The sequence below is a fragment of the Panthera leo genome, chromosome E3 (genome assembly GCF_018350215.1).
Source record: "Panthera leo isolate Ple1 chromosome E3, P.leo_Ple1_pat1.1, whole genome shotgun sequence".
Classification (NCBI taxonomy): Eukaryota; Metazoa; Chordata; class Mammalia; order Carnivora; family Felidae; genus Panthera; species Panthera leo.
In genome coordinates, this window is record NC_056694.1 from 10,096,450 (window position 1) to 10,111,217 (window position 14,768).

Sequence of the window (14,768 nt, forward strand, 5' to 3'; positions counted from 1 at the left end):
CTCGGGGCGGGGCCTGTACGCCGAGCCGGGCCCCGCCCCCACCTCCCTGAATGATTGGCTTTCCGCTATGAGAAAGTACCCAATCAAAGGAAAGCGCTGGCAGCCGCCCCCGCTACCAGCCAATGAGCTCAAAGTTCTTGGCCTGTCTCTCTAGCCCGGGGAGATCCAGACTTTCCGAAGCGTTTTCAGGGTATCCGCGTTTGGGAGCATCTCTGTGGCCTCCGGGCTCTCGATGTCCTTCATTAGGAAGTGAGAGCCTCTGAAATCTTAGGGGGAAGAGGGGGGCCTAGGTCTGTGCTGACAGCTCAGAGCCTGGAGCCTTCTTCAGCTTCTGTGTCTCCCTCTCTCTGCCCCTCCCCCCTCTCAAAAATAAATAAACCTTAAAAAATTAAAAAAAAAAGGGGGGGTGCCCAGGATCAGCCTTCATTTTTAGACCCCACGGCCTGGGCAACGCTATCCTGTAGAACTTTCTGTGGTAATGGAAATATTCTATACTGTACGCTTTTCAATACAGTAGCTACATGTGGCATTGAGCATTTGAAATGTGGCTAGTGCTACTGAGGAACTGAATTTTGAGTTTTATTTTGCCTCAGTAATTTAAATAGCCATCTGTGGCTGGTGGCCTCCGTTTTGGACAGCGCGGAGATCCTTGCTGCTCAAAGTATGGTCCCAAAACTTGCATCCTCTGCTCCAGCATTTTTAGCTCTGGTTGCTCCAGGGGACCCCCTTAGGGGAGGTTTTTAGAAATGCAAATTCTTGAGCCCCATTCCAGACCAATAGAATGAGAATCAGATTGCGGGGTGGGGCGGAAGGGGGGGCTGGGAGGGGCCCAGAAATCTAATTTTTTTTTAAAGTTTATTTATTTTTAGAGAGAGGGCACTTGGGTGGCTCAGTGGGTTGAGTGTCTTGACTTTGGCTCAGGTCATGATCTCACAGCTCATAGGTTCAAGCTCAGTGTCGGCTCTGTACTGACAGCTTGGAGCCTGGAACCTGTTTTGGATTCTGTGTCTCTGTCTCTCTCTGCCCCTCCTCCTCTCGTATTTTGCCTCTCTCAAAAAGAAAATAAGTGTTAAAAAATTTAAACGACAAAAGAAGAAAAGATATCTTGAGAGAGAGAAAGAGAAAGTGGGGGAAGGGCAGAGGGAGACAGAGAGAGAGAATCTCAAGCAGGCTCCACACTCTCAGCACAGAGCCTGACGTGGGGCTCAAACTCATGAGCAGTGAGATCATGACCTGAGCTGAAATCAGGTCAGACACTTAATGGACTGAACCACCAAGGCGCCCCCAGAAATCTACTTTAAACAAACTCTCCAGCTGATTTCTATGCAGCTGAAGTTTCAGAAGCACTAGCCTAGAGGACCCTTGGGGATCAGAGTTTGGACAGGTGGAGTTTGGGAGTTTGTTACAGGTGTCCAGGAGGGAGGTGATGGTAGCATGAACTTGGGTAGCGGTCATGGCTGTGGAGAGGAGTGGATGAAGGTCAGAGATGTTTAGGCGGTCGAGGCAGCAGGGCTTTGGTGGTTGAGAGCGCGTGGCCTGGGGAAGCGAGTCGTTGGGAGTTGAGACTTTGGGTGGATGATGGTGCCATTCACAGCCAGGGAAGCCCGGGAGGAGGAGCAGGTTTGGGGGCAAAGAGGATATTAACCGCTTGGGGTTGTTGAGTTTGAGGGGTCTACGTGAAGATGTCCAGGAGGATGTTTAATGCCAGAGTCTTGAGCTCAGGAGACAGGACAAACGGGAGACAGATTCAGGGTCACGAGTATAGCCAGTGATTGAGGCAGCCAATAATGGTGGGATGTGCAGCGAGAGATAAGAAAGGATGAGAAGAGAAGGATGGAACCTGAGGACCCCTAACCCTTCAGGGTGGAAGAGGAGTGTCTAGGAGAGCTGGAGAAAACCCAGAGAAGTTGGGAAGGAGGCCAAGAACAGAAGAGTCTCAAAGAGATGAGGAATGGCCAACACTGAGGTGTGTCGAGAGGTGGCATAAAATGAGGCTTCGGAAGTGAGCCCTGGATATAGGGATGTGGAGGTCTTTGGGGGCCGAGGGAGACCCTGACAGCAAACACCGGTGGCCAAATTTACCACCTCTCCCTGAGTTAGACAACGTGCCCTGGCCTCCCTTGTATGTTGGCGTGTCCGTGTGGTTGAATTCTGGCCGATAGAAGGCAGATGTCGGTAAAGTGCTTTATTTCCAGACCTGGACCATAAACGCTTCCTATCCGATCCTCCATGGAACAGGGTCCAGGCGCCCAGAGGAGAGTGGGGCTGCCAGATGACGGAGTCGGGGACCCTAAATGATTGTGTATAGCACAATCCACCTCCCCCACCCACCTGCACGGGACTGTAACATGAACAAGAAACCCACTTCATTGTGTTGAGCCACGATTTCAGGATTGTCCGTTACAATAACGTCATTTCCCTTCGTTGACACGGTGACCTTGGCAAGAGCAGTTTTGGGGGAGTGGAGGTAGGGGAGGAAACCCAGATGTCAGCTGTCACCTGCCAAGATCCAAACCCAAATCTGTTTTAGTCCAATGGTGTCCGGTGAATGTGTCGTGAGTCTGTTGTGCTCAGCTGACAGAACAGAACACGTGCAAAGCTGCAGCCAAAACACAGAGAGATTTACGAGACTCGTACAGAAAGCTGAGACTGGGCAGTCGGGTCAGAGGCTCACTTATGCCATCAGCGACCCAGGCTCTTGTCATCTTCCTTCTCTGCCACCTTTTGCACGGAGGCCTTTGCGCTCCTGACTGTCACCTCGTCATGGCTGCTGCACCTCCCAACAGGATAGGATGAAGGGGAAAGGGCAAAATGCTAGGCCAGCTCAGACTATTCATCATCACAAAAGCTTTATTGGAAGCCCAGGGCCGGGAGTTCTTCATCCCAGTTTGGGTCACATCGTCACCCCAGAGTGGTCACTAGCAGGTGAGTCGGGAGGGGGAGATTGGGGGTGGGGACTGGCTCAGTCATCGGACAGCGTGGGCCTCATCTCTATAGCCTTATGTTTCATTTAGGCCAATAAATATTTATTGTGCACCTAATGTTTATCAGGCCCTGGGCAGGGCATCGGAGTCACAGGGGTGAGTCAGAAACAGCCCCCACTCTACCCCGGTCCAGCAGGGTGGGGGAGATGGGTGTCTTCTCCTGTTCGGGCTCTGGGCACTGTCTCCTCAGTATCTGTGTTCAGGCTTTTCCTTCTAAGCACCCCTCCCACCCCCCCCCACTGGGTGTCCAGGGCCACTCCTTTGTCTGGGGTTAACGTAGGTGGGCACTATGGGGGTTGAAAGATGTCGTCACGAGGAATGTCCCCTTAGGTAAGGTGGATAGCCCCAAAGGTGGTCCTGTTGGACCATCAGAGGGTGGCCTGGGTGGCTCCATGACAGAACCTGGGGAGGCCCTGGGGGGCCAGCATATCTGTCCCCACAGCCCCTCCGTATCTCCACTCGGTGGTACCCCACTTGCTGACGGGGGCTGTGTGGTTTGTGGGCACCAACATGGCTTCTATAGCAATGGCTCCTAGGCCGTGATGGAGAATGAGACTTGCCATGCGGGGTACTGGTGGGGGCTCCCAGGCTTGGACCCCAGGCCTGACCGGCTTTTCTCCCCAGAGCCCACTCCATTCCTCCCCTTCCAGAGCCTGGGAAATTGTCCCAGCCTCAGGGCAGGAGGCCCTTCTCTGACGCATCAACTGTTCTTGCTCCCTGTCATAAGCCCCCTTAAGTCCAACGCTTTGGAACTCCAAAGCCTTTCCTGTGCCTTTTGCTGATAATGACCCTCCCCTGGAGCAGTGGACACCATCCAGACCGCCCCCCAAAACTAGTCTGGGGTGAAAAGCAGGAGTTCATGTTTCAAAACTATTGTCTAACCTCACAGATGTACAAGCCGGAGGCCAAGGGATGCAGGTGGCTGAGGACGGGGGGGGGGGGGGGGGGGTCATCCTGTGGCCAGAGTGGGCAGCGGGAAAGGGTCAAGCGGACAGGGGTGAGGCCACGTTAGGCCAAGATGGCCCACACACAAGACATGGTGGTCGATGCCAACGGGCAAGAGCTCTGGGGGAAGGCACGGCTTTCGGGGGCCAGGCGTGGGAGGGTGGGAGGTGCGCATGCATGAGGCCGTGGGGGTCAGTCGGGATGCTTCCGGACACAAGTGTCAGAAACGCAACTCGGGGAAAGGAGGGAGAGGGGGACGGGCTGCTGATACAAGGTGGGTGTGCTGACATGTGCACCTGCGTCTGATGGGCGGGAGCATCCGCAGGGGTGCGGCTGACGTGTGCAGGGGCCCGGGCCACAGGGGGCCCGGCCACCAGGCTGGGACTGGCTCTCTAACCCTGGATGGGCTGTGAGGAGTTACAGTGTCAGACCTTCATTTTCACAAAGACGCCCAGAAGGCAGTGTGGGGAGTGGACTGGGCAGACTCAGGTGCCCAGGGGCAAGAGCTGGAGGCCTGAACAACTATGGGGTCTGCAGGTCGGTGGGGGGGGGGGGGTTTGGAGCGGGGTGGGGACAAAAGGGCAACCTCTCTTCCTTTTGGTTTCCTGTCTCCTTTCCCGCCTCTTCACTTCTCTCCCCTCTTACTTCTCAAGTAGGAGAGCGCCCCACCCCTCAGTCCTGGGCCTTTTTTTTTTTTTTTTTTTTTGGTCTCTATCTGCACCCACTTTCCAGATGATCTCATTTTGTCCCGTGGTTTTAAATACTATTTATACGCCAGCGAGTCCCAAAGAGGTGACTCCAAGCCCTGACTCTCCCCTGAACTCTGGACTCTGAGTACCTGATATCTCCCCTTGGAGGCCACGGGCCTCTGTCTGGCATCGTGCCCAAACCCGGCTTTCCTTGTCCCCACTCCCAAACCTGCCCCTCCTTGTCCTCCTCCTTCTCATCTTCCAGAACCACTATGCACCCAGGGGCGAAGCCCAAGCCATTATTCCCCCATCCCACATTCTGTCTTCGGCAAATGCTATTACCTCTCCCTTCCGCCTCTGCCACTCTGGTCCCGTTTACTCCTTCCCTCTCAGCCAGACCCCTTGTGCAGCCTCCTCACTGGGCTCCCTGCCTCCCCTCTGCCCCCCACCCGCAGTCCATTTTCCTCGTAGTAGCCAGCCAGGTGGTATCGATTATTGTTTGTAAAATTTTTATGGAAAATTCCAAACACACAAAAGAAGAGATTGGCACAATGATCCCCATGTATTTTGTTCGTCCCTCAGTTTTGATAGCTAACAAAATATGCCCAACCAGAATGATGTCTTCACAGTATGAACTTGATGAGCTCACTCCCCTGCTTAAGACCTAAATTCCAAATTCTTTACCATCCTCCTCCCTAACCTTTCTCCTCACTCCACTGTCCTAGCCTCTGCTGCTCCTGGAACATGCCGTGGTTACCTCAGGACATTTGCACTGCTGTTTTGGGGTCTGGATCATCCTTCTTTCCGATCTCTGCGTGACTGGCTGGTTCTCAACTTTCAGGTATCTGCCACCCGGAATGAACAAATATTAGCATTTTGTCATTATTGCTTCAGAATATGTGAATGTAGAAAAAGAGAGCATTATAGACGAAGGTGAGATTTCCTCTGAATTCCTCTCTCCCCGCTCTGCTGCCCCAGGGACCCAGCTACCGCCCTGAATGGGCGGGACCTTCTGGGTCTTGTTTTTGTATTTTTACTACACATGTCCGGAACAACATAATATTGCTAATGGGGTTGAGAAAATTCATATGAACGCCATCATTTTATAGTGATTACTCTGTGACTTCCCCCTTTTCATCACTTAACACTGCGTTTTTGAGACCCTTCCACGTTGGTGTATACAGATCTCATTCATTGTCACCACCGCGTAGTCATCTCGCAAACAGATCCATCCAATTCATTTCCATTTCCCTATTGATGGGAAAAGATGCTGCCACAAATAGCCTTGCACATGTTCCTTTGTTCACAAATGAATACTTCTGGAAGGAGTGCTTTACAAAATGGGGCTTGCAGCCCAGTAGGGGGTAAGGAAAACAATTCAGTTCCTTGTGCAATGGATCGAATAGAGAACGCATGCTGCATGTAGTAAGGGCAATTACTGTCTTGTGAACTCATTTCGGTTTCACATGCGTGTGCAACGGGCATGGCCCCCTGAGTCTGAGAAACAAACGGATCTGCCAGGTCAGGACGCGTGTCACGTCTGATGCTCTGGTTGCCCCCGCGGACTCACCGACACATTTTTGTCAGACTTTTTTTGTCTTTGCAAACGAGCATGAGAGAGTGATCTCATTGTGGTTTTCATTTGCGTTTCCCTCGATTACTAAGGAGGGTGGCAGCTTCGCACGCGTTTATTGGCTCTTTGGGTTTCCTCGGCTGTGAATTGCCTTTGCCTATGTGTTCTACGGTCACTTGATTTCATCTTAATCTATCTTTATGTTGGTAGGAGTTCCTTAGATGTTCTGCCCATTCTGGATACTGATTCTGGGACTGCTGTGTGAGTCGCAAACATTTCTCCCAGGCCAAAGCTACCTTTTGGCTTTGCTCACAGTGTCTCTGCACCAGATTCAGCAACAAAGAGTTTATCGGTCACTTGGGCCAGGGTGGTGACAGTGGGGAGTGGGGGGGCAGGAGCAAATGGCCAGTGGCTGGAGGCGGCGGTGAGATGGTTACGGAATTTTTTTGCAACTACGTGATTTGAACGGCGAGGTGAGTGAGTGACCACCGAGGAACATTTTCCTTTGTTCCTTTTAATAAAAGTCGCGTATGTTGAAGGTGCACAACCTGCTGTTTTGAATATCCGTATACAGGGGCGCCTGGGTGGCTCAGTCGGTTAGGCGGCCCACTTCGGCTCAGGTCATGATCTCGCGGTCCGTGAGTTCGAACCCCGCGTCGGGCTCTGTGCTGACAGCCCAGAGCCTGGAGCCTGTTTCAGATTCTGTGTCTCCCTCTCTCTGACCCTCCCCCGTTCATGCTCTGTCTCTCTCTGTCTCAAAAATAAATAAACGTTAAAAAAAAAAAAAAAAAAAGAATATCCGTATACATTGTGAAATGGTCACCACAGTCCGGCTAAAATTAGCATATCTATCACCTCGACTTTGTGTGTGGTGTATGTGTGTTGAGAAGATTTAAGATCTATCCGCTTAGGAAATTTCAAGTAAACAATAAGGTATTATTGTTAGCTGTGCTCACTGTGTTGTACATTAGATCTCTAGAATTTATTCATCTTTGTAATGGAAACTTTGTACCCTTTGACCAGCCCACTTCTCCCAACGCCAGCCTCTGGCTCTGGCTGGCAACCACCATTCTTTTTTTCGGTTTCTGAGTTTGGCTTCATTAGATTCCACGTATAAGTGAGATCATGCAGTATTTCTCTTTCTGTGTCTTACCTCACTTAGCATAATGTCCTACAGCTCCATTCCGTGTTGTTGGGAATTTTCCTTCTTAAAGGCCAAATAATATCCCATTGTATCTATCTCTCTATCTATCTCTCACATGTTGGAATGCATATGAATACAGCTACTATGAAAAACGTATGGAGGTCCTCAAAAAATTAAAAATAGAACTGCTTTATTATCCAGCCATCCCACTTCTGGATATAGAGCCGGAGGAATTGAAATCAGGATTGTGAAAAGATAACTGTGCCGCCTTGTTCATTACACCATTCCTCACAATAGACAAGAAATGGAAACAACCTAAACGCCCTTCAGTGGATGGAGGAACATTTTATTTAGGACACAAGAAGTCTAGTAGAGAAAAAGGCAAACAGGGAGAGGGGCAGTGGTTGAAGATGGGTGGGTGGGAGAATATCCGAGAGAGGTCTAAGTGAATACGCAGAAAACAAATACACTAAACACATTGGTTCTTGGGACGCCTGGGTGGCTCAGTCAGTTAAGCGTCCAACTGCAGCTCAGGTCATGATCTCCTGGTTCGTGAGTTCGAGCCTCGCATTGGACTCCGTACTGACAATGTGGAGTCTGCTTGGGATACTCTCTCTCCCTCTCTCTCTCTCTCTGCCCCTCCCCTGCTTGTGTTCTCTCTCTCTCTCTCTCAAATAAATAAAAAAAATAAACATATTGGTTCCAAACAAACTGATCAAGAAACAAATTGGTGAAAACTATATTTCCCATTGATGTCTGTTCATATGTTGATTTTTGTACCTCACAGGGGTGGCTTTGCAATCTGTTATTGGCATTTATGCATTTTGTCCATTTATCAGAACTTTTATGGGGGGATGACTGTTTCTGAGCACTGGGATGGTTTGGCAACTTTATGTCCTTAAAAAAAACCACTTTTGGGCGCCTGGCTGGTTCCGTCTTTAAGCATCTGACTTTGGCTCGGGTCATGATCTCACCGTTTGTGAGCTGGAGCCCTTCAGGTGAGCCCCACTCCTCTCTCTCTCTCTCAAAAAAACAAAACAAAACAAAACAAAACAAAAAACACTTTTAAGGCATTTTTATTACTTTTCATGTTAAAAGTTTTTTTTTTTTCAACGTTTTTTATTTATTTTTGGGACAGAGAGAGACAGAGCATGAACGGGGGAGGGGCAGAGAGAGAGGGAGACACAGAATCGGAAACAGGCTCCAGGCTCCGAGCCATCAGCCCAGAGCCTGACGCGGGGCTCGAACTCACGGACCGCGAGATCGTGACCTGGCTGAAGTCGGACGCTTAACCGACTGCGCCACCCAGGCGCCCCTTAAAAGTTTTTTTTAAGGTATCAACTTGAATCAATTTTAAGGTGTATTTGCCCATGTTTTTCTGGAATTTCAAAATGTAGCCTTGGCCTCCAAGTGAATCATCTAAGAGTGGTTTGGTTGAAATGAATATGTCCACTTATTGGCTTATGAATCAATACAGTGTATGCCGCCTGGAGATAATTTCTTTTCACAAATTTGCACGTGTTTGAAAGCAATTTTGTCTAACTTGTAGTTTATTTTGCTTCAAAAAATTCTTGAGTCAACTTTTCCTTTTAAAAAAAAATTTTTTTTTAATGTTCATTTATTATTGACAGACAGAGACACAGAGCGTGAGCTGGGGAGGGGTAGAGAGAGGGGGAGACACAGAATCTGAAGCAGGATCCAGGCTCCGAGCTCTCAGCACAGAGCCCGATGCGGGGCTCGAACTCACGAACCGTGAGATCATGACCTGAGCTGAAGTGGGACGCTTAACAGACTGAGCCACCCTGGTGCCCCACTTTTCAACTTTTCAATCCACAGATGCTGACTTCATTTACCCCAAAGCCTCCAGGCACTGGTGGGGGTGGGGGTGGGGGCAGGTACTGCTCAAAGCACTTCCCAGACCCTGTTTCATTGACTGCTTCCCACACAACCTCACCTGCTAGATTCTACAAAGTATATCCCAGTTTTACAGATAAAGGAATTTGGGCCGGAAGCATAGACCTGTGATTAAGCGTCAGAGGTCTTTTCAAACGGACTCCAAAATCTTGTCCCTTAACCAGGATTAGGTTCCTCCTGAATTCATTATTATTATTATTATTATTATTATTTGCATTTAAGTAGCTTCGATAAAGCCATTTTTAGAAAACAAAAAATACAAATTCCAATAAGTATGAAGGCATATTTATCATTGTGTCTTTCTGGGGGGAAAAAAAAGAAGTAGATATGAAATAAATATCTATTGGAACATGAAATCATATTGGAACATGAAAGAAAGAAAAAAAAACACGATTATTTCTCGTGGTTTCGCCTCCAACAACCCAGCCATGACAGCACCTGTGCCCCGGGCGAGCTCCTCACGATGCCCCAAGGTTGTTGTCACAGGGAAACCGGCCTCGCAGACTAACAGGGGACAACATAGCAACCCAAAACTTTCCACCAAGTTCAGCAGCGCGCGCAGGTGCGCCGGGCCCGCGCCCCCGGTGTCTGCTGCCCCCGCGCGGTCGCATTGCCGTTCTGCATCCGCAGGGGAGCACCTGAGCGACCTCGAACGCCAGGAACGAAGCAAGTCCAAAGTGGGCTCCCGGCCCTTCTCTAGCCCTGGGTTCTGAGCTGGGGAAGGGAGTCTGCGCAGGGAGGCACGGGGGAGAAGAATGGCGCCCCCTGGCGTCGGGCAAGGCGGCGGCCGCTGATAACTGGGCTATCCCACCTGGTCGTCCCCGTTACCCTGCAAGGTGCAGACAGGGCCAGGGCGAGGAGGTAGTTATTGCCCAAGGTTACACAGCACAGTAGTGCAAGATGGCCTTGAACCTAGGTGTTGAGAATGAAAGAGGAAGTGGTGGAGGGCTCCCCACCTAAGGATCTGAGTTGATATGGAGCCGTTCTTGCTGCCCTTACACGCAGCCTAGCAGGTAGGGATCTCCAGGCAGGTACTCCTTCATTTGCTCATTAATTCAACAAATATTTGTGGAATTCCTACTGTGCACCTGGCACTGGTCCAGGCAGGGGACATCGTAGTGAGCGAAATTCATGGTCCTGGTCTCTGGAGGTGGCTGGGCAGGAAGATGAAGAACGAAGGTGACCAGGTGACTCTGGGTTTTCTGGCTGATGGTAACTGTGTGGCCGGGACTAGGTCAGGGGAGGTCCTGACCTCTGTCACTGTATTTCCAGCCTTGCAGACCCCTCTGGGTCCCTCCCCTCCTGTGGTCTGGGCAAGCACCGAGCCACAGAGAGGCCTTGCTGAAATCTAACTTGGGGACCAAGCTTGGGAGCTGTTTGAGTTCCCCGCCCCCCACCCCCAGACACCTTTGCCCTAGTCTCACCTCCTCATGAGCTGAAGGGACTGTCTTAGAGCCCACAGCAACCTCCTTGCTGCCTTGGCTCTTTGATGGCTCTCACTGTGTCATGTAGAATATTCTGTGGCCTGTGTGGCCCTTGCCGATCTCACCACTTGCCTTGTGCTCTTCCCCTCCTCCCGCTTTATGCTCTAGTAAGACGAAATTGTTTGAATCATGCTGTTCCCTCTGTCTGGACCATCCTTCCCACTTCCTCTGGGAACTTCCTACCCATCCTTCAAAACTTAACTCAAGGAGGCTTTTCTTTTTAAAAAAAAAATTAAAAAAATTTTTTTTAACGTTTATTCATTTTTGAGACAGAGAGAGACAGAGCATGAATGGGGGAAGGTCAGAGAGAGAGGGAGACACAGAATCTGAAACAGGCTCCAGACTCTGAGCTGTCAGCACAGAGCCCAATGTGGGGCTCAAACTCACGAGCCATGAGATCATGACCTGAGCCAAAGTCAGACGCTCAACTGACTGAGCCACCCAGGCACCCCACAGGAAGGAGGCCTTTCTGAAGCCCCAGTGACCCCCCAGTGCCATAATGTTGCAGCCACAGAGGGTGGGAGGGGGAGAGGCAAGGCAGAGGACAGAGTGGAGGGACTTTGCACGCTGCACCCTCCAGCCCTCAGCTGTTGCCCCAGGAGAGGAAACAAAGGGGCAAACAGGACTGCCCTGGGCAGAGGTCATCCTTTCTGTTCCAGGGATTCATAATGGCAGATTTCCATGTCCAGTTGGGCAGGTTGTATCCTGCACAAGGTGCCTGGCTGAGGTGGCAGGCGAGGACTGAAATCACGCTGTGTGCAAGGGCTGAGGCGGCGCCCACCCATCTGATGGGCACAGAGTCACTTAGCCCCACACTACGGTAGCCTGTCCAGCAGAGGGAGAGCTTTAAAAACATTTCTAAAAGGCGCGAGAGCCTCCTCCCACAGCCTCCTGGGGCCACCTGCAGGGACCCAGACAGAAAAGCAATGTGAGAAATGCTGGGATCAAGGTTCTGGTTCTCCCAGAATTCTAAGCCTTTGATCCTAATCCCAGCCTCCTGCAAACTTCCAGGGATGCTCCAGGCAGCCTGTGGCCTCCTGGTTGCCCTGAGCGGGCTAGCTCAGCAAACTGTCCCCTTTCCTGCAGCCTCTGCCTCTCTCCTGAACCCTGGGGCCTTTAGGTCAGCACACCTTTCCTCCCCTGTCTTCCTCTAGCAGAGTCTCAGGTATCACGAGGGTCTGAGAGGAAAAGTCACAACCTCATTTTTCCTCTTTGTGACCAGGGTGGGGGTGGGGGAATGGGGAAGGAGCTTTTCCATCTGCCTCCAAATACTGTGTCACCTGTGGCCTTGGGGAATCAAGATTTCTATTTCCCAGGCCTTGAATACTTTGGGATTTCCAGGGATGTGGGCGGGCCAGATATGGAGTCTATGTCCCCAGGGCCGTCTCCAATCAGGAAGGGGACTGAGCATAGAAGAAAAGTACCCTGCTTTTTGTGCCCTGGAGAGGCGGGAGGCAGGTAAAAGGGGGTCTCTTGTGGCAACTGGGTCCCCACGGTAACTTGGCCCCCACCCTGCGGTATCTGTGAGGTCACCCTCCCTCTCCCAGCTGGACGAAGGGGAGAAGGGCCAGACATGGAGACTGTTCCTCCTGTCAGATGCAGCCTCTTGGGGATTCTGCTGCTGGTGGTGAAGCTCTCGGTGCTGGTGAGTGGGGAATGGGGGTCACTGGGGGGGTCCACCCAGCCATCCACAGCCACCTCGGGGCTGTTGGAGCCCATGGGCCTGACCCAACCTGTAGAACTGGGTGACTGCCCGCCTGCCTGGAGTAATCTGACAGCTCTCAGGAGCCCCATCCCTAAGCCACAGTGCCCACGGTGGGGCACATGGCCACCCCCAGATGGCTGTCTCCTGCATCGTCCCCTAGGGCTCCAGGTGGTTCTCTGGACAGTGGCACATGAGGTCCAGACAGAGGGGATTGGCGTTACTCAGGGCTGGGGGCTTTAGGGCTCTGACGAGGGACTGGCTGTTCAGCCCCAGGACTCAGGTGGAGCTTTCCCGTTTACAGACTCTTTCCCCACCCAAGCTCACTCTTTTCTCCCAGTGGATGGGAGACATCATATCCACCCTGTCACCCAGGACAGAAGCCTGGAGATCTTCTTGGGGCCCTCCCTCTCCTTCACCCCTCTCCATAGTGTGACAGTAATGCCCCTATGCCTCACATCTCTCTACCCCCTGGCTGCCCTCTGCCCCCCAGCTGCCCTCAACAGACAACTGGTGGGCAGGAAAGCCCAGGCGCTTGGGAGAAAAAACTGCCCAGGGTTCAAATCCTGCAGGATCAGAGGGCTGGGGAGATGGTCACTCCTTATGTAATAATTAATAATAATAATAATAATAAATCAGCTTCCTTCAGTCTAGAGTATTGTTAATAATCACTTAAATCCAAGGGAAAGAAAATGAAAGATAATACGAAACGCCTTCCACAGTCCCCACCTGAGAGTGGAGTCCTTAGCGGCGGGCAGATGAGGATCATTCTTGTTGGGAAACTGAGGCCTCGACGGAAGGAGGCCCGGTAGCCCCACCCCCTACGGCAAAACCCGGGGCAGGCAGGGTCCCTGCCTCGGGTGGGTGACGATGGGCTGGCTCTCCCTGCTCCCGCAGCTGGTCCAGAACCGCATCTACCTCTACAATTTCCTGCTCCTGAAGATTGTCTTCTTCAACCGCTGGCTGTCGGGGCTGGCCCAGGAGGCCTGGGGGTCCTGCGGCCCCGAGGCCCACCCACCCCCCGGGCTTGCAGCCAGCCCCGTGGGCCGGGTGCTACGGGCCGGGCTGGCACCGATGGCAGTCCCCGTGTGGCTGGTGTGGGCCGGCGTGCTGGGCTGTGTGTGGGCCTCGGGCCTGGCCTGGAAGCAGCTAGGCCTGTCCGCGGCCACCTGCAGGGAGCTGCTTCTGTCGTGTCTACACAGCCTGACCCCGGTAGTGTTGCTGCTGTTGCTGCTGACCAGGAGGCTGTGCCAGAGGGCCCGTGGCTGCAGCGTGGTCTGGTTGCTCAGCAAGGTGGGCTGCTGAGGGCAGGCCTGGGGCACTGGGCAAGGCACTGGGGCGATGCCACCCTGCGAGCTCCTGGTGGCCAGCCGCCCATCCGCTTATCCCCTCCAGGCTCTGCTGGACAAGTGTGCGGTGCCCGAGCTCCTGGCTCTGCTGAAGCGTCTGTACTGGTGGGTGGAGAACGCAGCCGCGCTCACCTCCTGGCACCTGGCCTATCTCGTCGCCTGGACCACTTGCCTTGCCTCCCGCCTGCTGCAGGCTGCCTTTGAGCACACGGCCCAGCTGGCCCAGGCTCAGGAAATTGAGCCCCAGGAGGGCTCAGGGCCCGTGTCCGAGTCCCCCACTCCCTGAGCGCCCGGGGCCCGAGGCTGGGCCAGCCCTGTCAGAGCATGGGACCCCGGGAGAATTAAAGTGTGTCCCCATCTGCCTTTCTGGATCTGGTCTGGCCTTCTCGCTCCGTGCCCTTCTTCTTTACTGGTGTGTGTGTGTGTGTGTGTGTGTGTGCGTGCACACGTGCACGTGTGCCCTAGGGCTGCCCCTCGGAAGGAAATCGCATTCTGTGGGCACCTGATATGTGCCAGATGACCCTCTCAGACACTTTATGTACATGATTTTGTTTAAATCTCATAACATCACAGGCATCAGGTTTGATTAGCTCAATTTTCCAGATGAGAAAATTGAGCCTCAGAAGGGTTGAACATTCCCAAGATCCCAGAGTAAGTCAGGGAAAGTTCCAGCAGTGGAACTAGATTTTTTTTGTTTCTCAGAACCTCTAACCTTCTCTAGGTCTGTGCCCCTGATTCTCAGGGCTTTAAGGGACATGAGTTGTTAGAGACTCTGGCCTCTGGGGGGTGCCAAGGCCTCACATTTCAGAGATTTAGAAAGTTCCTTTTGAGACGCAGTTCCTCCTGAGCCGGTCTGCAGCTAACCCATCCATTCATTTACACTCTTAGCCACTCAGTTTCCCACTCATCCATCCATCCATCCACCCACCCATCCACCTATCTAGCCATCTGCCCATCCATCCACCCATCCAACCATCTGTCCAT

At 52.3% G+C, this 14,768-nt stretch overlaps 1 protein-coding gene across 1 annotated transcript; it reads left to right on the forward strand.

The window, feature by feature from the left end:
* Nucleotides 1-12,257: 12,257 nt before the first annotated feature.
* Nucleotides 12,258-14,146, forward strand: TMEM270 (transmembrane protein 270). The gene is made up of 3 exons (XM_042922228.1): nt 12,258-12,378; nt 13,333-13,728; nt 13,831-14,146. Exons 1-3 carry the CDS (start codon nt 12,307-12,309, stop codon nt 14,068-14,070), a joined length of 708 nt encoding a protein of 235 aa, XP_042778162.1. The 5' UTR covers nt 12,258-12,306; the 3' UTR covers nt 14,071-14,146.
* Nucleotides 14,147-14,768: the final 622 nt, after the last annotated feature.